The 24,485-nt window shown below is 42.4% G+C and overlaps 1 protein-coding gene across 2 annotated transcripts; it reads left to right on the forward strand.

The window, feature by feature from the left end:
- The first annotated feature begins 745 nt into the window (after window positions 1-745).
- eya2 (EYA transcriptional coactivator and phosphatase 2) lies at window positions 746-22,839 on the forward strand. 2 transcript variants are annotated; one of them, XM_048254709.1, is made up of 15 exons: window positions 746-1,113; window positions 11,382-11,484; window positions 11,782-11,904; window positions 12,229-12,345; window positions 14,488-14,564; window positions 14,767-14,947; window positions 15,150-15,289; window positions 15,696-15,779; window positions 17,918-18,007; window positions 19,738-19,796; window positions 20,172-20,332; window positions 20,662-20,776; window positions 21,010-21,131; window positions 21,215-21,315; window positions 21,557-22,839. In XM_048254709.1, the coding sequence occupies exons 3-15, from the start codon at window positions 11,802-11,804 to the stop codon at window positions 21,635-21,637; spliced, it is 1,431 nt and encodes a 476-aa protein (XP_048110666.1). In that variant the 5' UTR covers window positions 746-1,113; window positions 11,382-11,484; window positions 11,782-11,801; the 3' UTR covers window positions 21,638-22,839. The 2 variants fall into 2 exon arrangements, with proteins under 2 accessions (XP_048110666.1, XP_048110667.1); XM_048254710.1 differs by having other exon boundaries at window positions 11,787-11,904.
- Window positions 22,840-24,485: the final 1,646 nt, after the last annotated feature.

A 24,485-nucleotide genomic window follows, 5' to 3' on the forward strand; every position in this document is an offset into this window, starting at 1 on the left:
ACCCCATCACCAACAGCCTCCCAGAGCATTTCACTGGAGTTATCGAACAGGTTAGGTGGCATCAAAAGTGTGTGACTAATGGTGGTGTCTCTGAAGTTATACTTATCCTGAAAGGAGTTGGCATTAATTCTGAGTTCAATTATTTCTTTAGAATTTGGATTTTGTAAGGTTAATCATGGAGTTGTTTAGAATTAGTTGAAAATTTGCTATACATGCACCTGCATGAGATAGCAGAACTAATAAAGTCCTGATGATATGTAGGCTAATGGCCCACTGTTTTAAATATAATATAGTATAAATATTACATTAAATGCCAATCTACCTGCACACAAATGACACATTATCCCTTCTATTCAGATTTCATACAAATGAGAAAAGTAGGTATATACACGTAAATATTGTCATAGGCCTACCTGTTAAGGATTTGAAGTGCAACTACCTTACATATTGAGCATTTTATGTCATTAGTACAAGCTCTGGTAAGTCATCACACACATTTCTTCATGTTTACAACTTATTTAGCCATGTAGGTCTAGCACCGAAAAATGTGATGTGTTTTTTGTTTATTTCTTTATTTATTTCTTTGTTTTTTTAGCGTCTAACACTGTCATACTGCACGCACACACACATCATGAAGTTTGAGTCCCCGCACACGCACGCGCGTATGCGCGTGCCGACAGACACACACTTTTTCTTCAGTCATACGCGCGCAGAAAGGACAGGACACCCCTTGGAGGAGGAACCACAGCTGGATCATTTATTTAACGTCTCCTCCTTGCGCGTCTCTTCACCAGTACAAACGTTTTCAGAGGAGCGCGGGAACTAATGCGCAATTGTCCTGGCTATTAATGCCGTGTAAACAGTAAAGACAAGTTCGTTGACTGTCATGTCAAACCTTCATTTTAGTTACAGAGAATATAACAGGGTCAGCGTCGAAGCAGATCAGTGAATGCATGCCTTTGTGGCGGACGCCACTCAAGGTCTCGAAGAAACACCGTCCTTAGAGTTGTTCCCATATCAGTGGAGTTCTTCTCTCGAAACAACACGAAAAATGGACAGGCTACTTGTTTGAATGTTCTGTCTAATCTTCGACTGCATTGCCACTTAACTATGGTAAGAGATTTTCTTGTAAATTGTATTTTTTGTCTGTAAATGAAATGTTATATGTTGGATACAATGTAAACCCCCTAGCCGCATACAAAGCTGTACAAGCTGTACAATTTAAATCAGCATTTAAAGTAAATATTGGTTACCTTGACTGAAGAACTCAAGGAGATCACAGGTTGCGATGTAGCCTGAAAAAAAGACGTCATATTTTATCAAAGTGATCCTATACATTTGATAAAATAGGCTATACTCCATCGACTTATCCTAAATCACGAATAAGCAAGAGCTGTGCAAAAAAAGTTAAAACAGTGCTGATTTAAACTAAAATTTCAGCATGGCGTGTTGCTTCACTACTGTTAAAAATATCACAGCCCAAGCACGCACCCGCTCACTTTATTCCTAATATTATGTGTTCATAAAATCTCCAACAACAAAATAGTATGTTGATTCATGATTGATTGAATTCATGATTTGTGTTCAAATTAATTTGAATGCTTTAATACGTGCTCAACAGAAAATATTATGATGAAAAATATAACACAATAAAACCTGATACAAATTTGTCTCATAATTATTTTTGTTGATCTGTAATTGTTTTTTGTTGAGCTGTAACTTAGCCTACAAAACAATTTAAGAATAATTTTCAGAAATTGACAACAATACGAGTAAAAAGTCAAGGCTAATCTCCATGTGTATTTTATGTTATTTTATCTTTATACATCTTTCAGACTTTTAGAAATTCAGACATTTCTCTTGAACAGTTTACAAAGTCAACAAAGCTTAAAAGATTGTATTATAGATGGGCAGAATGTTTGAAAGTTCTACTTTCTAGTTTCTACCTAATAGCTTATTTTATGGTGTGTGTGTGTGTGTGTGAGAGAGAGAGGGGGGGGGGGGGGAGCAGCTTATATCCACTGAAAATCACATCAAACATATGTGTGCTTTGATTTTAGCTTGCAAGCATTGAGGTGCTGTTTTAAGGTGCCACCTAAAGCACATTTTTCAAGGAGTCTATTCATGCTATTCAATCACTGTGTTGGCCCAGGGGAGTTTAAGTCATTACTTAACATGCACTGAAAGATTTGGAAGTGACCTTCTAGATACCCATCTTTGTCTTTGTTTTTTCGAAAGACTTTGAAAAGTGTTCCTCTGTCTTTGTTGAAAAGCAATTTCATTTCATACACACCACAAAGCTGAGTAGTCAAACAAATAAACCTGGAGGAATATGAGGGGTAAAAATAAAAATCTCTCAAAAAATGGCTTATTTAAATAAAAAAAAAAGCTAAATATCCTTCTTAAGATGCATAAAAGGCATTGGAAAATGGTTTCATGAACCTTCAATCTCCCAATTCTATCATATCATCCTAATCTCATCATAGATTGATCCATCAATGTGATCAATTCAAAGACCAGATCTCACAAAACATGCAGTATTGATGCATGAACCACACATTGAATTTTATGCCGATGATACACAAGGAAACTTTTTGAGCAATGTTGTGCAATGCAGTGTTCCTGAGTATTCTGTTAGTTCTGGCACATTTCCATTGATATTGACCAACATCCTTTTCTTAAATCAGAGAACTTAAATCATCAGTAGGCAAATCTTCATGATCATCCAAACAGGAGATGTGGAACTGGTTATGTGGTTGCCCAGCAACATTGCTCAAAAAGTTGCCCCATGTATTGTCACCTTTATACATCCATAAATGACAACACTTCAATCTGATCAAAATCCTTCAGTCATTTTGAATTTGTGTTAGTTCCACAACTAACTGAAAAAGTGAGCACATGCCAAGGGTATTATGGACCTGGGTGTGCTTGATTTAACACTATTTCAATGCCTTATAACACCAGGCCTCATTTTGGGACTATTTGCCTTTTTTTCTGTGACCGTCTGCCTTCATGGTTCCTATTACGGCCTCTAATAAATTGCGAATAAGCTGCATAGGTCCTGGATTCGGGATCAGCCAGTGTGGAGAATTCCCCATCCTGAGCACAGAGGCACCCCCTCTTAAGAAAACACAAATTAATTCCTAAAGTCCTCTGTAGCCAAAGGTTCCTGGAATGATAAATATTTTCATAGGAAGCAGTGTTCTTCCTGACTTTATCTTCACCAATTTCATTATTTCACGGCCGGCCTTAACCCCTTCTGTTGGGAGCGGATTCAGGGAGGCCCTGAACTCGAGACTTGCTTTCACTGGTCAACTGATCTGTGGCTAGCATCCTGGAAGATTGCAGATAACCGCAAAGTAATGAGTGAAATATTGGTGCACCCGGCGAAACATTCCCTAGCCTTTCGGGATTTGTGTAAAGCGAGTCCAATGTGGAAGGCAAACATTTTCATTCTCTGCATGGCTTGCTCCTCTTCTTACAGTGTGCAAAAGTTTAAGGAAAAACTGTGCCTTATTTGAGCATAAAATAGATTAAATATCAAATTCATTAAAGAATTATGAAACTAATCAGTGGAGGATGATAGATAGTTATGATTTTGAAAGTATATTTTTCAGTCAGATATGTTCTACTTATTTCTGAAAGATTATATGTAATATGACCATATTCACACATTAATGTTCCAGGGTGTTGTGCTTTAACATGAATGTGTAAAACAAAACTAATCAATCAGAAATATTTGTTTGAGTACCTGGGTACACTAACAGAAAACGTCCATCTTTGGTTACCATCATGCTTTGTTCTATTTTTCAAGATCCGTCCAATATTTAATGGTGTAAATAATGATCAGTGTGTGTCTGATTATCTAGCTGTGTCTCTTAAACAGTTTTGGAAGATCTTTAACATTCCTGCCAGTTACCATTAATGCATTTAATGTAGGTGTAAGTCTAAAAGGACTGTGTGGATGTAAGTCAGTACTGGAAAAACAGTAGCCAGACTTTGTGCAGGGGAGGTAATTTGGTGAATACATTATATATTATGTATGTAGAGGGTCCTTGTGCTGTCCAGTCCAGTCCCCTGCTTGACCGTACTCCCAAGCTGCACCCTGGGCCACTGGTGATTCAGCCTCCCCCATCCCTCAGTGCGCTCCTCGTCGCCCACCCTTTAGCTAAAACCTTGGTCTGTCAACAAGCAACAGCTGCGTCTCAGGCCTTCGCCACCCTTCTTATCACTCACAGACACGTACACACGTGCACAGCGCAACACACACACACACTGGACACACACACACACACACACACACACACACACACACACACACACACTCACTGGAACACTCAGACACAGTCCTCTGTCCCTCTCCCTGCCTGGTCAGAGTGTTCTCACAGAAGACGAGGCGTTGGCTTCCGTTCATGTCAGACACTGTTTTTTTTGTGATCCTCTATGCTGCGCTTAGACACAAAAGTAGGCTCAATATCTACTTTTCAAGATCAGATGCTATGACAAGACAAAACAACATGATGCAATATCAGATGTAATACAATAATATCATTTGATGCATTATATGATACAATACATTGTTACTGACACCTTCTAATACTGCTTACACAGAAACACATAAATCAGCCATGATTACACAGCCATGAAACACATTATTAAGATGACACAGCCGTCAATCAAGCACACTTGATTTTGAAACACACCAGATAGCTTAGCCTGCCAATGAGACACACCAGCCAAATCTAAACTCATTATATCAAAGCATAAACACAATTATTTTTTCTACAGCTCAACTGCAGATTTGAAACAAAGGGTTTACAAAAATGTTTTATTAACAGGATTTCACCTGAGGCACATGCTGTATTTTTAAAATCTGATTCTTCTGCAAGTTGACACAAGAAGCAGTCTCTCTTGTGTGTTTTTATTTGTGTGACAGTTTTCAGCTGAACACATTTTAATAATTTGTTTTTGAGTGGCTTGATACCAGTACTAATGTCTCTAAAGTGGGGATCAACTCTGTCAACAGAAATGACATAAAACAAACACTGCCATTCGAGGGCTTAAGCTGTAAGCTGTACCTTGCTGTACAGGAAGTGAAACTTTTCGTTTGGAAAGCATGAGAAGCATGTCATTCATCACCTTACATAAAATCTTGGCCTCGAGTTGGTGATGCCCTAAAGGAGTGAGAGTGTAACCTAGATTTTACCCCATCAACGGAGATGACAAAATAAGGAGAATTTCTCTGGTGTCTGTAATAAAACACCGTTTGTGTGATTTGCCAAAAAGAAAAAAATACAACGCTGATTTGCAGTCAGTGAAGCAAAATGAGAAGCTGTAGAGCGTCTGCTTTATGAGGAAGGCACGCATTTGACTCTTTTGTTTGATGGAATGGTGTCAATTCAGATTATACCTCGGAGATCCAACCCCCCCAGGCACACACACACACAGACACACACACACACACACACACACACAGACACACACACACACACACACACACAGACACACTCTCACACACACACACACACAGACACACAAACAAACACACAACACACACACACACACACACACACACACACACACACACACACACACACACAAGCAAGCAAACACACACAGACACACACACACACACACATACACACACGCTCCCATTCCCATTAAGCAGACCAGATGTTTTACCTGAGAGCAGACCACCATCTGACAAGGGTCACCCTGCCACTTGGGCCCGGACTCATTTGGGTGAGCTCCGGGGAGGTCTGCCAGCTGTCCCTTTCTGTGACCCACGTCCCAGGGCACTGATTTGGGGAAGAGGGCTGGTGGGGGGTGGGAGGTGGTTGTGGAGGTGGAGGCATTAGAGGTTGATGGGATGGGGAGTGGAGGGGGGAAGGGAAGGGTTATAGTTGCATGATTGAAAGAAAAGGGTCGGTTACAGCAATGCTGCCCTACAGCTGGCATGAAAGCATGGCTTGATGCTCAGAGGCTGTCATGTGGAAAAGAAAGCCCACCATGACAGTCAGCTAGTGTTACAGCCTGCGAGATGGCAACAGGTTGGAGACTTTGGAGAAGGCTGGGGCTTTTTTAAGAAAGAAAAAACTTTGAGAGAATTAGTCCATAGAGAGAATTAGTCAAGGTCTCTGGCGAGTGAATGAAAATGCATCTGACTATGTCAACTGTGAGTGATGTGAAACACACATGCACTTTTTTGTTTTAGAATATTTTGTTTAGAACAAAACTGGAGACATTTTTTCCATTGGTTTTAGTTTTGCAAAATCCTTGCATCCACTGGGTATTATTTGTACTATGGTGTGTCACAAAAATACCTAAAGCTCATTCTCTGCTACTCTCCCCATTGTGCCCAAGGCAGTGAAGTAATCACACAGAGAATAAGTCATCTCGTGAGGCTATTACAGTGCCCTAATCACCCCCCTCCCACACACACACACACACACACACACACACACACACACACACACACACACACACACACACACACATACATCTGCTGCCATTATAGCACACAGGGCAGGGTGCCCCCCACGACAGCTAATTTATGACACTCCAGGTTCAAAGGCTGCAGCCAGACTGCTGCCCTGAGGCAGTGAGTGCTCCATCGGGGACTTAGCGTTACGGAGCGGAGATGCAAGGCTTACTGTAGCAGACAGCAGGGTGGAGATGGAGCTGTGCTGAAGCACACAGCTTCTTATCAGTGGAAAATAGAATAGCATTACATTTCATTCATTTATTTATAAGGACAATACACATTGATTTCTCTAAATGTGCCATTGCTAGCCAGCCGGCTAATTTTCAATGTGTTTTTGTTCAATATGTATATTTCAATATTGACTCGGCCAGTTGTTCTTAGATGCCAAGTTAGTAATAGAAACATTACATTACAACACAATATGATGAAGATTATGGAAGATTTCATTACAATGCAATATGATGAAGATTAGTTAACTCTTGACATCCTTATAATAAAAAAAAGAATACGTGGGAAAGTATTTTTGTTGAGGGTTTATGCCGGTGGTCACAAAATTATTGTATTTTTTTACAGCAGAACAAAGAGAACTTTAGAGTTGCAAGCAGCTTTTTCTGAATTAATCAGCATACAGGAAAGAATTTCTGAGGAAGTTAAGATAGAGTTTTGAACTTAAAATGGTTACATAACACAGTTACCGGAAGATCCGCTCACAGAAATAACTCTACCTTCCAAATAATGTCTCCAATGGCCCTTAAAAATGTGCTACGTAAATTACGTAACATTTGAAAATTCAGCTTGCTTGTTTGCTTTATTTGGTTATTTTTTTTAAGCTATACTTCACAGTATGTTTCAGAGGTATTTTACCATCACTTATGAGAAATGTTGAAATTAGAGATATAAGCAGCAGAGGAGAAAAACGGCAGCCATTGTATGGTAGCCCTGAAAATGGAATTGTTTGGGCAAAGGGTCTCACATTCCCTGGTCCTTAGCCACTGTGGACCGTAGAGGAAATGAACTGGCAGATGGCACTGGAGGTTTGTGGAGAGCCTGCATAGACATGTGAGGGATAGTGAGAGCTTTGTCAGGGCACTTCTGAAGATAAATGTATGTGTGTGTGTGTGTGGGGGGCTGATGCTGTATTTCCCCTCGGGCCGGGGGATGGCGGTGTGTTGAAGAGGACGTCCATATGGCACTGTCCGACCTCACAGGGGCCTGTGGTCACCTATCCGCGTACCAGAAGGCTCCTCTCATCTGCTCAGTGACATGGTACCGTTATGCTCCGGCCAGGAAAGATGTTTTTTTTGGGGGGGGTTTTTGTCCTGGGCCGCCGACCTGCATTCTGCGCGCCGCACCCCACTCTGTGAGATGTATGTTAACTCATTGCAAAGCATGTCTACCAGAGAATTACACCATCCTGTGTAGTGCATGCCCTTGTGAACTCACCACTCATTAAAGGGGCTTTCTCCTGTGAGTTCATTTTTTGGAGGACTGTCTCCGAGGCCGTTCTGTCCAGTGTGCGACGCAAATAGGGGGTTGGCGCTAGGAACGCGATACCCGTGAAAAAAGCCCGCTCTAGCAGAAAAAGCGAGCGGCCAGGTGAAGAGTGTTGGACTGGCCTTGCCCCCTCACTGGGTTTGTTTAAGATCAGCTTTCCTGCCGAGGCCGGGGCTGCACGGCCACTCTTTCCCATGCCCTTCGGTTCCGCTCCGCGCCGGCCCTCCACCAGGAAGCCGGGCTGCGGCGCGTTGCAGCGCAGCGACGCACAGGAAGTCAGGCCTGAACTGAAGCTGTCAGAGCTCAGTTTCTCATCATTCCTTTGTCTCTCTCTCTCTCTCTCTCTCTCTCTCTCTGTCCCCCTCTCCTTCTTGTTTCTCTTCCTCTCACTCCTATTCCACCCATTCTCTGTCTCTTTCTATCCATCTCTCTCTTCCTGTCTCTCCCTCTCGCTCACTAACTCCTCACTCGTGTTTCTCCCCTAGCTCTCTCTTTCTCATTCTCTCTGTCCTCTATGTCTGATAAGGCCACTGAGCCGTTCCTGTGCGTGTAGGTGTGTTGGTGTCTGGTGGTAGTCAACAAACTTGCTACTATGCCCATGGTACACCCATTCTTTCTAAGCAATGTGATATGCTCTTAATTGAACAACATTTGTGATAAACTAACAACCCCATTTTCAAACAGAGATTGAATTGCACTACTTCTTTCTTTTATGTGTGTTTATGTGTGTGTGTGTGTGTGTGTGTGTGTGTGTGTGTGTGTGTGTGTGTGTGTGTGTGTGTGTGTGTGTGTGTGTGTGTGTGTGTGTGTGTGTGTGTGTGTGTGTGTGTGTGTGTGTGCCAGTGTGGAAGGTGGGGGTGGGTGAGAATATGTCTGTGTGGGTTCGGTTGAATAATGTATTTTTTTTAACACACCCCACTTTTTTGTCTACATGTGTTTTTTTGCAGTGGTGCAAAGTATCAAAGTACACTTACTCAAGTATTGTACTGAAGTACAATGTAACAGTTTAATTGTACTTCCATATATTTCCTTTTTATTGTATTTATACTTCCAAAAGTGAAAAAACTCAAAAGTGAGTATCTTTCTCAAAATGCTTGTGTGTGTGTATCAAAAGCAAGTATTTATAATACCACTGAAACTGTCAATGCAATCAAAATGACAAGTCCATACACCATTGGTTATGAACAAGAGAGTCAAACTACTTTGTCTTGTTGTCAATTTGACAGTTTACTCGTTACACATTACTGTTTGTGGAGGGGGTTGATTGCAAGAGAGTGAATATGTTTCAAAGTTTTTATTGTTGACAGACATTGTGACAGTATAAAGAAAATAAAGGCCTTTGCAGCGCTTGGCAAAGGACAAATAACAAATACACAGTATAAACCCCTTGGTTAGAGCTGTGCACCACTGTAAGCCAAATTTACTGTATAAATAAATCTATCTATATCCTGACATTCCTGTCTGTCAGGTCACATATATGTATATGTTGAACAAGAAAATATGATAAATTATGACAGCTACATGTAGGTCAATACTTATTAGCATATCATAACTTAAGTGATAGAATAAGGCCTATTTGTTTTATGGGGTAGGACTATTCAGCATGGAACCAATATAGTACATTATGACCAACATGACATTAGCAATTGAAAATGTAAAAAAGACATTTGTACCTAATCAAGTGCATGGATGTACTAAGACATTTGCTGTTTGTTCGAAGCAATGAGAATTGTGTTTATGAACAAGTAGTTTTGAGAATTTCAATTCTGATCTGAGAAATGCACCAAAGGGACTGAGAAAAACGGTAATAAGACTTTTTCTTGCAGGTTATTTACTTGTAAAAGAGTATCTATATATTGCTACATTGGTATTTTATATTCAAATCTGAATACTTCTTCCACATCAGATACAATTGCCATTAACTGTGCAGTCTGCACATGCAGGAGTCATATGTTGTCAGAGTGATTAATAGAGTTGGCACCTGTCAGAGAGGTTTCCTTTCCTCTTCATTTACCTGTTTTGTAGGATTTCCAATAGTAAACAAAGGACACATTTTCCATTCACATTTAAAAGTTCTCTCTCTCTCTCTCTCACACACTCACACACACTCACACACACACACACACACACACACACACACTCTACACTTAAACCTCTTTGCCTTTCAGCGCTCACACTCTTTCCCCCTCCACCCCACATCATTATCTGTTTTTTTCCCCTATGTCCCCTCGGCAGCTAATATCCCCGCAGCCTCCATCTCTCATTCTCTCCCTCTGTCTCTGTCACTCCGCTGTCAGCTTTGGGGCCACAGTTCAACAAGGCCTGTTTGGCGTGGTCAGATTTAAATGCCCCGGAGGGAGAGGGCAACAGTGAGAGCCAAGGGGGCTGGGGGTGGCGTGGGGGAGTGCTGGGGGGGTGTGGGAGGATGGTGTAGGGTGCTGGAGCTGAATAGCCCTTTATTTTTTTGTCTTCGGTCGATAATGGACATTAGCGCTTTGCCATTAGCCTCGAGCATGACACCTGAAAGAAGACAAGGAACAGAAAAGTTGGGGCGTTTTGGGAAGAGCATTATGGAAGAGCATAGGCTTTATTAGTAGTTGCACAAATGGCCTGTTTTAATAACAATGCTTATTTGTAATCTCAATTACAGTTGCAAACTTATTTAATATAATTGTGTATCTTGTGCAAGTTCAATTAATATAGATACAGTATACTGGTCACAGTCTGTTTGCAGCCACTTGTTTAATTAATTAGGGTATATTTTGTCTGCACAATATTTATATCTTGTAATATGATCTTACAATAACACAGCATGTAAACTGAGTAGAGTGTGCCAAGCTTTGTTCTATTTCCTTAAGACCTGAGGTGCCTTCAAATTCGCACACATACGTGACAAACATTCACAAACGTCTGCGATCATTTTCCAACAGTTTTCTGTTTGCCTTGAGTTTCCCCTAGAATGTTTGCAAACCCTCGCAAACTGCTTCAGATTGATGGAGAGTTAACGTTGAGATAAGATGTATATGTAAAATCGCTCAAACATATTTTATCAGACAGACATGTTTGCAATGAAAGTTTGCCTCTGTTCAAGGAATTTGAACGCACCTCTAGCTGGTTGTCACAAACAGACGGTTGACTGTGTCAAACCTGCTTCAAATGCCACAGGCTTACATAACCCTCTGGCACCACACTGTCTAAAGAATGTAACCCGTCTGTCACTTTCTTCTCACTGATATCAAACTTCAGTTACCTTATCAAATCTCAGAAAAAAGAAAAAAAAAATCCTCTTCCTTCCTTCAATGCTCTGTCTTGATCATGTCTTAGGCGTCCTTAAGATTCATTGCTTTGTGTTGCTCGAAGAGAGTGGCGTCAGTTTAATGAGAATTCATTCTTGTTCACACAGGAAAGCTGACAGCAAGAAGCTGTGATAGTTCAAGAAAGATAAAAAAAAGTAAGAATCTACCCTGAACCTACAAGAGATACTCGAATAAAGCATCATTTCGACAGTAAGTATGCCTTTTATTCGTGAGATAATCCTTCACAATGATTCACCAAAAAAAGTCCATAACACACACACATAGTTATGTGGAGTGCTTGCAGTGGCACTGTACCTGTTGCTTGTAAAATCCCTCCAGTACTAAATCTAAACACAGTGAGGAAACTGTCAGAAATGTAGTGAAAAAGGCTGCAAGCACATTGTGTTGTGTGTACTGGCAGAGTGACAAGGAAAAAGGTGACAGCTCTGTCTCTCTCTCTCTCTATCTCTATCTCTATCTCTATCTCTATCTCTATCTCTATCTCAGAGCAGCTGTCTGGAGCAGTCATGGCAGCCTATGGACAAACGCAGTACAGTCCCGCTCTTCAGCCTGCGGGGCCGTATTCAGCGTATACCCATCACACCCAAGGCTACGGCATGCCTTCCTACAGTGAGTATGGCCCACCTATGAGCTGAGAATTGGCCCTGTTCCTGTTGTATTCACACTGGGTGTTCAGGCCTTTAATCCATGTTTTTGGATGCCATGGATTTACTCTAATGTATGCATATACTCAGGACTTCATCACTTCAAAAGTCTTGTCTGTAAAAATCATTAGAAGTGGATATACTACATAGCGTATATTACAGCCTTCAAAGCCACTCTAAAAAGTCGTTATTATTGTCACTGTACTAATGACTTGTTTGCTTTCATGTAAATGTATTGTATGTGTACATTTGAGTAAGTGTGATCTTTTTGGTCTTTTCCTGTGTTTAGACATTAAAACAGAAGATGGCCTGAGCCACTCGCCAGCACAGAACAGTCTGCTGGGCTACACGTCTAACTTCAGCAACACGCCCCCGAGTCAGGCGCTGTACAGCTACTCCACGCATGGTACGTTCCCTAACGCCCGCAGCACGGTCTTGATATGTTAGAGAAAATGGGTTCAGCTTTGTCAATGAACTTGGTCATGCCCAGGCAGTGTTTAGCCTGTTGCAGTTTCACTTTCTGTAGTTTCCCTTTCTGGTCTTGCAAAACTCTTATACATCACTGGCTCTATACCCTGTCTGGACATGCAGTTTTCTTTCTAGCTCTTCCTCTCTCTCTCTCTCTGTCAGTCACTCACTCAGTCACTCTCTGACACACACACACACACACACACACACACACACACACACACACACACACACACGCATGCACACACACACACACACACACACACACACACACACACACACACACACACACACACACACACACACACCAATAGTGTCTATCTATCTGTCATTGCCTCTGTGATCTCTTTATCTCTGTGGCGTGATAAAAATTGAAGATGCTTGCACGGTCGTTTGGCTCCCCTCACATTTCCAGGTGCTGTTCAGATCGCCTCTCCTGGTCCTACCCACACACACATACACACACGCACTCACACAAACACACACACACACACCTGTTCCCCATTAGCCGCGGTCTGGGGTCCTGGCGTCAGCCGGCTCCCTTCCCCTCTCCCAGGGGTCAAACCCTTGCCTTTCGCTCCCCACCACAGCATGCTACCCATTGGACGGGTGTGTTTGTGTGGGCCGGGAGGGGGGCCAGGAACAGTGAAGCAGGAGGTGGGAGTGGGGGGCTTTCCCCCCCCCTTAAAAAAACTCAGCGCATTCCCCTGGTCCTGTGGCGCCTAATCCTAGTCTCACCCAGTCAACTTTATGGCCTCCAAAGCACCGTGAAATTGACCTCTTCTCTGTAAAGGTGAGAGGTCAAGGAGCGTTTGGGAACGGAGGCAGACACTGCAAGCCCAGGGCATGGGGACAGGGGCGCAGGAGGGGAGGAGCCGTGTCAAGATCAAGCTTCACCATGTTTCCGATTTCACGTCAGACTGTCTCAGCGTGACGCGCTGCGCGGACTTGTGTTTGTTGCCCGTATCCGCTGTTAATATCAAATAAACCTCTACTCTCGGCAAAAACTTTACGACCAGATGTGTGCTTCAGGAAAGCGTGTCCAGCAGAGTTGCTGAACTGGACACTCGGTATAGTTCATGGCATGTTAAAAAGATTTGATTGACGGATAGACTTTTGTTATCAGACAGAAAGAAAAATGAAACGTCCAAGATCTCTGGGTCTGGCTTTGTTGTTTTGGGTCTGTGTGATGTACGGATCAATTCTTACCCCAAACCGGCTCAAGCATCAGATAAATAAGCTCACTCAGTGGTATCCACTTTTCGGCATGAGGAAGTAGATCAGAAACATATTGCACTGTTCCTTGTGATACATTTCCCCCCTTCACTCTGTGTTTGTTATTTTTACAGCCCTCTTTTGTTGTTCTCCTTCGAGTTTTTTGGTGTTTTGGCACGGTCATTTATCTGGTGGAGCTTTGAGATGAATTGCTTTGTAACTTTGTAACAAATGATCTGAGAGAGAGAGAGAGAGAGAGAGAGAGAGAGAGAGAGAGAGAGAGAGAGAGCACAGCATTCCTGCTGCTTGTCTGATAACAGTGATGGATTTGCTCCCAGCTCCACACCTGGCGTGCATTCAAATTTGCAAACATGGGCGAATGTTTGCGAACATTGGTGAACAGTTTTCCGTTTGCCTTAAGTTGTCGGCGAACATTTGCAAACAATCGCAAACATTCTAAAGAGGAAGTTCTCCACGAACATACAGTGGAACTGGGCGTTAGTTTGACGAAGGCAACAATGCAATTGCCATTACAAAGGAATGTTAACACCAAATTGTTCAAAGGAAACATGTTCACCACGAATGTTTGCTACTGTTTGCCGTATTTAAACGTACCTCATGCTTTCCCACCTGTACTGTTTTTTCATCCATAAATCAATCCGGCTCTCCCAGGGCCCCGAGCCCTCACTCACAGCAGTGCTCCGACGGAGGCTAGGCTTCTAGCCATTCCTCTCACCGACGCTGCCTATTGCCTTTGCGGTGCCATGTTTTGGTTGGAGGAGGTTTGGCCCGGACGTGTTGTGAAGCCAGAGATTTGCCACATCTCGGGCCTGAACTGAAGGGTGGCTGTGTGTTTCTTTTCCAGGAAGCAGTATTTCTTCTGGAATTTTCCAGGGAGCCAACCCAATCACAGGTTCAACGCCGTTCAGTCCGACCCAGCAGGTAAGGAAGCAGCACTAATCCAAGCAGAAGGGTCTTATGACTTGGAAGTGAGACTTTGTCCTCACATACATTTAGTATTTTCTGTACGCCAGGGTGTGCCACTACGTATCTAAACTTCATCTTGGTGGTTCATGATACATATGTATATCTTCTGTACATGTGTAAGTTTAACTGTAACTGTATGGCGTGTCTCTGATTTTAGGACTTTTCGGCATACACCACATACAGCCAAAGCCAGTACTCCCCATACTACAACACACACTACAACAGCCCGTACCTCACTGCCAGCAACATCAGCCCCACAGCCCTGGCCTCGGCTCTGCCCTATCAGCATCCAGAGCACCCGGCCGTGTCCACCAATCACAGTCCAGAGTCACACACAGGTGAGGACCTGCAGGGGATGGCAATATTCTGAAACCATGCTGAGGGCAAGGGGACTTTTTTTCCATGTTAGAAGAACTGAGGATTACTTTGTTATTTGTAACTAATACTGAAGACATTGGTTGCTGTTGTGTGTGTGTGTGTGTGTGTGTGTGTGTCTGTGTCTCTGTGTGTGTTCGCGTGTGTGTGTGTGTGCCTGTGTAGGGGAATACCATCCCCCACCCAGCCCGCCAACTCCAGTGAAGGATCATGAGGGGGTTCCTGGCAGACGGAATTCAGACGGGAAACTGAGGGGCAGAAAGCGGGCCAGTGACCCAGCGCCCCCCCTCGACTCAGATATCGAGGTACAGCCGTGCAACTCTGACCGCTATTCCCCAGGCACATATCACTATATTATGCCTTCACATGAACACTGATATGCCGCTCCCTCCACTGCAGTTTTTTTGGCTCGCATATATCAAATAAATATAAAATTATATAAATTATTATTTTCCTATAATTCTACTCTTTGAAGTTATGCAGAATTTGGGATTTGTGCCACGAAAAATCGCAACAGTGTCAGGCCATCATGAACAAGCAAAGTTATAGTTTTGTGTCTGTCGATCTGCCATACTACTAAAATTATCTGTCCCCTTACAAAAGTGTTCCATTACATTTGGTAAATTACAGTAATTACACTGTCAGGTAAGAGACAGGTGATATTTGTAATTTGCTAGTTTTTTATGTAAAAAAAAATGATTTGATCCACAGAGGGTGTTTATCTGGGATCTAGATGAGACCATCATCATTTTCCACTCTCTACTCACTGGGACTTTCTCCACACGATTTGGCAAGGTACAGTATTGCACCGTTTTTCATACCCACTTAGTGTCACGCAACCCCACTTACCCACAAAGCCGAGGGGCATCTCCCAGCTTCACACAGTGTGGAGTTTCGTGGAGTAAATTCATAATTTATATTTCAAGCATAACCTCAGAGACTTGGACACCGTGCACTCTTTTGGGCACTTTTTTGCAGTGGTTTTACTCCATCCTTGAGTGAAAATGGTTGCACGATTGCATGGCGCGTTAGACTTTTCCAAAAGTCATTCCAGTTGTAATGGAGGATTACTAAAGTCTTGGGGTGCTGAAGAATTCACTCTGGAGCTGCTTAAGAGCTAAGTGAGGCAGCGGACCAGGACTGACAAAGCGTCACGAGATAAAATCACTTATTGAAATCTGGGGGCCTCTTTGTCCCTCATGGAGGGGGGCAAGTTGTTTGGCAAGTCCATCTCCCGCTGCTTGACTGACAGGGGTTGGACCTTTACGTAATGGCCGGGCAGCTTATGTAGGGGGGTGGGGAGGGAGAGATGTTCGTGTTTCTTTTTCTTGGCTCGCTGATTGTTTGGAATTCCCACGATTCCTTGGTGGTTTGATGCGGAGCAAAAGTGGAGATTGTACAGAGAAACCTATCTCTGCACTGCAGCCTCTTTCTGTTTTGTTGTTGTGGTTGTTGTCCTGACTGTATCCTGGGGAAGGACCTTTGACTGGCCCCACCAGCAAGGTATTGTGCATCTACCAGTGAACCCAGCCATTCTGCAGTCAAATCCCATGCAGTGTTGAGCAAACGATGAGAACATCAAACAATGACCACTGAGGATCCAAATTCTGGCATTTGTTTAGTCAAGGCCTCAGCTGTTTTGTACAGAATTTGACGTGCTTTGTTTCCGAGGCTGATCAGAGGCGGGTTTCATACTGTCAGACGTGAAGGAATGTTTACACAGGTTTTCGTTTCAACCTTTATCTGTTATAATTTGGCTTCTTTTTGTATTCATGTGTGCAGCACGATGTCTCGGTTGAATGGAGCTCTAACCTCATGCCACGAGCAGTCAGCTGTGAAAGGTTCCGTGGTAAACAACTGTTTGGCTGGTGTGGAGGCAAGCCCAGACCCACAAAGAAAGAAAAATAGAGATATAAAGAGAGAGAGAGAGAGAGGGAGAGAGAGAGAGGGGAAAAAGAGAGAGAAAACAATTTGGGTGCTGAAAGAAGTTTGTTTGGAGCCGCCCTACTCAGCGGAGGCTTACTGCTGAACGCATCAGAGGTTTTCGCCAGCCATTAGAGGGTCACCACCAGGAGTCTAATTTCTCCCTGAATTCTAACAAAAACATTTTATTGTGAGAATTCTTCCCAACGTCTCAGTGCTTCCTCTCCATAGGCTGAAATGAGGAGAGGTCAGTCATTATGACTTGGACTGCCCACCTTATTCTTTCTTCAGGATTTTCCCTGTAATTACATCAGAGGGGGTATGAGACATGTAGTACCACCCTTTCTTCATCCATGAAATAGCCCAACCAAACAAGGTCATTGAGAGTAATTATCTCAATTAACACAAAGGCCGCCCTCGCCCTCCTCTTTCTTTTCTTTTTCTCTCCTCCTCGTCTTTTCAGACCTCGCCCTTTGTTCTTACAGTCGTCTCTGTGTGTGGACCCAACTGGGTGGAGCAGGGAGAGGTGTGGGTGGGGTGGGGGGTGTAGCTGCCCTCTCCCGACACTAATCTGACAAGTCACCTCTGGCTGACACTTCCCCGCCCCTGACAGGCTGCCAGCAGTGGAGCCAGGAAAGCTACCTGCCTTGGCACGGGCGGCAAAGCGCTGCCAGCCCTGATTACTCACCGCCGTGTGACACCTGCAGCACACAGCGATTTACGGCCCCATTGTTGGCCAGAAGGCTGCTCTGTGTTTTTTTGGCTCGGCTCAATGAAGTGTGGCTTAATAAGTCGTCAGGGAGCTCGGCCGTGACGAACATGTCAATCTTCATTGAACAACAAAGTGACAAGAGTTTGTAATAACAAATGCAGCACTGTAGAGTGGGGAAAAAAGTCTAGCTGGTAAATGTGTACTTGTATGGTAGTGTCATGCCATGTGTATAGATGTGTGTTTGTGTCAGCTATGTGACGTATATGGTCTCTCTGTCTCTCCCACTCTCTCGTCATAGGACTCTGCCAAGGCTGTTTCGCTGGGGCTGTGGATGGAGGAGATGATCTTTAACCTGGCTGATTCTCGACTCTTCTTTAATGACCTGGAGGTGAGTGCCATCACCTTGACACCTTCAGCCCTAAGCCACCCATGTAAAGTTATGGTAATTGCACGGCTGTAATGTACGTGGAGTGACAGAAATTACTCTAGTAAATCCTAATCGTTTATTTTTTTTTCTCTTTTGATCACCACTCATTATGACCATTATGATATGGAGATTAATGTTGAGTTACTCTTGGGTTGTTATGACAGAGCAGTGGATTAAATTATGCTTGTGAGGAGGGAAAAGACTGTGACATAGTGATTCAAGTTGTGTGTCTTAGTCATAAAAGAAAACTCTGTCCTGGTGTGGAGCGCCAGTTTAAGAGACATGGGAGGAAATGCAGTTGTTTCTAAGAGACATTAAAATTGAATATAGTTAAGTATTTTGACCATGGTTTTTAGATATGTTTCCCTATTAATGTAGCCATGACCATCTTCCTCCACACAACTGTTAAAGGTAATTGATCTAATCCCCATTCCCAGTTGTCAGCTGAGAGAGCGTGTTGCCACAGGCAAAATAGCTCCATGGTTACGGCTGGTGAAGAGCTTTAAGAAAATACATAGCTGTGTGATGGATAGACAAGTGTTCCCTTGCAGGAAGGAAAGAAGGTAATCAGTAGCTGTGACACAGCAGTTCAACAAGATCCAACAAACAGCATACACTCATTCTTTGGAAACAAGCTCCCACGGGTCAGGAGTCAGGAGTCCACTCCATCAAAATACTGTACATGATCGCTGACCAGCGCTCCCAGAGCCTTCAATGATAACTTAAAGCCGGAGTGTAATATCTGTCAGAAGCTAATGAAAGTGTGAGTGAAGTGTCTGCATCGGTGGGTTGTGTAAACAGGATCGAGTGACCCAAAAGCAAAGCTGAGTGCTGGTCTTGTCTGTGGGTGTGTATGATGGGGAGGGGGGACTTTCTGAGGGAGAACGGGGGCCCTTATAGATATGAGTGCGCTGTGCTATGAGGTAGCGTCTTCCTCTGTCTCGAGCTGCCTGAAACACGATAGGCGGCCCTGTCGGGTTTGTACCGTCGTCTGAGGAGGGAGGTTGAGAGCGAGCGAGAGAGAGAGAGTGAGAGAATGTTTAAGAATGTTTGAGAATGAGAAAACCAGAGAGGAAGTTGAGGTGTGCCATCAGACAAAAGGGGATGAAGTATGTAGGTTGTTAAAAGAACATTTATTTTTTCTGTTGATGATTACTATGCAGGTGTTATTCAGTCATCATATTTTATACTACTCACAAACACAAAAATGGTATGAAATTCCACTGGATGTGTTAATCACATCAAGGGACAGACACACTCACTAGTGGCATGCAACTTTTGTGTTGTTTTTGGCATTCTGTCATGCAGTGATCTAATGTTGGCAATGTTAAAGGCCAGAGCTCTTTATCATTGTTTTTGTCATCTCTCTGTGTGTGTGTGTGTGTGTGTGTGTGTGTGTGTGTGTGTATGTGTGTGGGCATGTATGGTGTGCTGGGGTGTCATGTACAGCTGGTACTGTGCCATTTTCTCTCTCTTCCGTTTCTGTGTTAATGGCGCCTGGATGTCTTGTGCCTTCACTGCCTATTTCCCCATTGTCATATAGGCTATATATTTTTTTATATATTTCCCTCATCCTACTGCTCCCCGAGGCTAGTGCTGCTCGGGAGAACCTGTCTCTGCATGGCACGACACTTCTCTGGCCTGAAATAGATCTCCCATCTGAATAGATCTGGTTTCTCTTCATTTCCTAGGAATGTGACCAGGTTCATATCGATGATGTGGCTTCTGACGACAATGGACAGGATCTGAGGTAAGAATAAAAAAAAAAGAATTGACAGGAGCTCTATGCCTAATCCCTCTTGTTTCTGTAAGCACCCTGTATCTTGTGTCACAGGACGGCATAAGGAGTATCCAAAAATAATAGTGATTGAATCATTAAATTCCTTAATCTCTTTTCCTGGCGAATGAAATCACTTTGGTATTTGCTCCTATTGTGGGCTTTTTTTAAACTGAATGACTCCTACCTCTCCATTTTGGACTTGAATTTTAAAGAGCCATTTTTAAGAGGGAGTTTACAGGCTCATTTGTCATGCGGTACAGTTTATCATCCGACATAAATCTGCAGAAATTTTATCCACGCTAGTCTGGACAGTATGTATGAACTCATGTGTGACCCCATCCGCAGCACGTACAACTTTGGCACAGATGGCTTCCAGAGCCCGACGGGCGGGGGCACGCTGTGCCTGGGCTCAGGTGTGCACGGCGGGGTCGACTGGATGAGGAAGCTGGCCTTCCGCTACCGGCGCGTCAAGGAGATCTACAACACCTACAAGAACAACGTGGGAGGTGGGTGTGCTACAATCACACAAAAAAAAGAAGGGAAAGTACTGTACGAAGCCAGTTCAGTAACCAACTTTGTTTTGAGAACAAGGAAATGAACTGATATTTCAGCAGAGTTGGAATGTGAGTTGCAAGATCCCAGTGTAATTCAAGTGTCAGTTCACAAAATAACTAGGTGACACAAAGCAATGAGACAAGAGGGTGATGCAAGTTATTAGACACAAAGTGAGTGGAAACTGTGTATATAATTTGACAAATTGTACAATACTCGGACAGAAATTTGACTGGTGTATGTCTCTAACAGTGAATGGTTTGTGTTGCCTTGTGATTGGCAGGGTTATTGGGAAGCCCTAAACGAGAGGAATGGTTACAGCTGAGGCGGGAGATGGAGGTTCTGACAGACCTGTGGCTCACACAGGCACTGAAGGCTCTCGCTCTAATCAACTCCAGGTAGGCACACACACCCTGAAGCAAGCAAGGTTGCAGTAGACAATAACCCAGTATCACACATTTATGAATTTATGAAATCACATTTAAAAGCTGATAATTTATATATACATATACATATTAAAAAAAACAACATAGAAATTGGTTGCATAAACAGGAAAACACAATACAAGGGTTTCCCCACCCTGTTTAGTATGCTGTTTGAGATCGTTGATGACTGTGTCTTCCTGTTTCAGGCTCAACTGTGTGAATGTGATGGTCACCACTACACAACTCATTCCAGCCCTATCTAAGGTCTTGCTATATGGCCTGGGTTCCGCATTCCCCATAGAGAACATTTACAGTGCTACCAAAACAGGTAACCATTACCTCTACACACTCTTTGAGGAGAACCAGATTGCCACAAAATGGTATCTTACAATCCTATCTATGTCTTAACAGGCAAAGAAAGCTGTTTTGAGCGCATTACCCAGCGGTTTGGTCGGCGCGCAGTGTATGTAGTCATAGGGGATGGAGTGGAGGAGGAGACTGTGGCCAAGAAGGTAAGCTAATATGACAAAAATACCTAATTTTTTAACAACTTGTCTAGCTTTACACAGAACATAGACATAAACCAGCAGGAAATTATCAGGAATTGGGTATGGAGTGTGTGCTAGGGTAACAGACACTGGTGACACTCTATTACACAACATACATTCAACACGTTGACAGACAAAATAAACTGATTATGTAGCTCCCCCTAGTGTTCAACGCTAACAGGCTACTCTGTGCTTGCTGTTACAGAAGAATATGCCTTTCTGGAGGGTGACATGCCGAGCGGATCTGGAGGCCCTAAGTCATGCACTGGAGCTGGACTACCTCTAGGGGGCAGCAGCCGTTGGACACCCTGCCTCTACGCCTATCCCATATCCCTATGAACTGCAGCGGACCAACATAGACGTGGCCAGGCAACATCAATCATGATCCAAAGCCAAGAATATGGGACCAATCTTTATCTCAGCAGGGAGTTGCAATATTACTGGAAATGTATTTGTTTCAGTTCAGTCCAAGAAAAATACCCCCTTCTCCCTCACCATAGACTCCTTTTTTTCTTTACTTTTTTTAACTGCAGCACATTGCACTGAAAATAAAAGCCCTTCTCAGATCTTTCAGTTCACGGTTGGCGGTTAGAGTGTCACATAGCATGTTTATTCTTTTTTCTAATAAGTTTGGAGGAGAGAATAACCATAAAGTAAAACCAACAAGAAACTGACCATAAGCTGTTGTTTATATTATTAGATACTGTAACTCCATTAAAAGACATGATTTGTTAGAAATATTACAAGAATACTTAGAGAATTGCTTTATTGGTGGGGGCACAGTGTCCTTCGATGCCAGTAATGTAGATTAGAAGAATGATTTGGATACCAATGAGATTTATATGGGATCTCTCAATGTAAATCAGTAACATAAGGGATGTATATAGAGTAGCCATTTTAATGTATTTAAATCGAATCACATGTGACAATCTGCTGGTATACAGACTATGTCTTATCACACAATAGTTGACAGAAAATGTATTAAAAAAATACACAGCTAAACATGATAAATAAATGGGCAGTAAATAAAGCATTTTTGTTTAATAAATACGATTATCAGTAACAATGCTAAACTGCCCCAAATTATACTGTTTGCATTTACAGCCTGCATTTCTCTGTTGTGGCACAGAAAATGTGACACCAATGTTAAACAAAAATATTTTGATAATGACAGAAATAACATAAATTGCATCACACAACCTTTTTTTATGACCATAACAGACCCTGTCAATTTTACAAGGCAGGATTCTTCACCTGTTTGAGTATTTCAGAACAGAAAGTTTTTGATGTATATTTCTTGTATTGTTCCTTTTGTTTTCTGAGTGAGAGTTGAAATATAACCTGTGTGTTATTAAATGGTATGATCGTGTCTGGATTTGCATGTGTCCTATACATGATCAGATTAGCTATGATTTGTATATAAGGTTTTATTGATAATTTGTTCTGATGGGCAATTATTATAGAATAATAAAACATAAATTAAGTGTATTTTGATGGCTATGTTCTTATTACTCAGATAACATACAATTGGTAACATTTATCAAGTATACACAGGATATCTTGTGCTATGAGTAGGGGATTTCACACAGCGGCTAATCTACAACCAAGTCTATTTACCTTCTAAACCAAAATGACTAACAAATCACAAATAACTAACAAAAACATCACAAACAGAACAGTCTTTAAGAGCATTTCACTAGGGTTATCAAGCAGGCACCTTGCTTTATAGGCGTTTCATTAAATAAGGCCCACAACACCTCCAGAAGGCCCTCTTCAGTGGTGTCTGGTGTCCCAGGCTCACCCCCCTCCACACTCATAATGGGTCCTCTACCAACAAATAATGACAACAAACCAAAGCAGACAACCCAAAATCACCAACAAAGCAGCCTCTGTGCGCAACTAATAATAATAATAATGATAATAATAATACATTTTATTTATAAAGCGCCTTTCAAGACACCTAAGGTCGTTTCACAAACGTAATTTAAAATACAAAAAATACAATTTACAAACACAAAATAGCCAGATGCCAGACAGAGTGGCGTACTCCCACAGCATTCCTGTAGGCACAGACATCAAGACATCAAATACATTTAAAAAAACAAAACAAATGACACAAGACAAAAGATGCCAGACTGAGCGGTATAGTCTCGCCAGCGTACCCGTGACACCAAGACATACAAGAGAGGAAACAAACAAATTAATAAATAATAAAAAGTAAAAACAAAATACATTTTAAAAGAAAAATTCATGTGAAATTAGGCCAATTGGTTGCATCTAACCGGCTGAAAATGAGTTACAATTAGGCTTCACTAGCAAGTATCTATGCCCCATTGATGTGGCCAGAAAAGAACCAAACCAACAAGATCACCACCAGAACAGCAATCAAATGCATTTCACTGGGATTATCAAGCAGGCACCTTCCTTCTTCAGAGTTTTGTTGAACTAGGCAACACCTCCAGAAGGCTCAACAGTGGTGTCTGGTGTCCCAGACCCTCCTCATGGGTCTTCTACCAACAAATACTGATAATGAACCAAACCAGACAACACAAAACTGCCAACAAAGCAGCCTCTCTACGCAACAAATAGGCTTCACTAGCAAGTGCTTATAATTTAACATAATTAAAGCTAATTAGACTTCACACAGTGGTGAAACCTGACAAAGAGATTTTGAGGTTCATGAAAATCATATTTTAATGTCAAATACAAGCCTTCTCAGTAAAACACCTCTGGACCTATTCCTGTTACAGTTAATGTAGGCCTACCCTGGATTGGCAGTCTATTTAGACTTACCAGTGTTTTTTATGTAGGCCTATTTTAGGTAAATAGGCCTACACACAAATATAGCTAACTGACTTTTGTAAGTATGAGCACACACCACAACATGTAAATGTAAATGAAATTAGGCTACAGTAGGATAACATGTGATCTCTCTATCTCTTTCTCTCTCTCTCTCTCTCTCTCTCTCTCTCTGTATGTGTGTGTGTTTATAATATTCAGTTCATTACATTACATGAAATCCAACATCAATCTTTCTCATAACATGCATCAAAACACAGCAAGTAACTGATTCAGAAGAAATCAGATATTTGATTGGGAAATGCAGTATCTCCATAAGTTCAACTCAAGACTAA

This window comes from Alosa alosa, chromosome 10, assembly GCF_017589495.1.
Source record: "Alosa alosa isolate M-15738 ecotype Scorff River chromosome 10, AALO_Geno_1.1, whole genome shotgun sequence".
NCBI lineage: Eukaryota > Metazoa > Chordata > Actinopteri > Clupeiformes > Clupeidae > Alosa > Alosa alosa.

Bases quoted from the DNA above. Each gene is read 5' to 3' on its own strand.
- eya2 (XM_048254709.1), top strand. From the start codon at position 11,802: ATGGCAGCCTATGGACAAACGCAGTACAGTCCCGCTCTTCAGCCTGCG. The intron at 18,008-19,737 runs GTGAGTGCCATC...TTCATTTCCTAG, and splicing joins TCTTCTTTAATGACCTGGAG to GAATGTGACCAGGTTCATAT. The intron at 20,333-20,661 runs GTGGGTGTGCTA...TGTGATTGGCAG, and splicing joins CTACAAGAACAACGTGGGAG to GGTTATTGGGAAGCCCTAAA.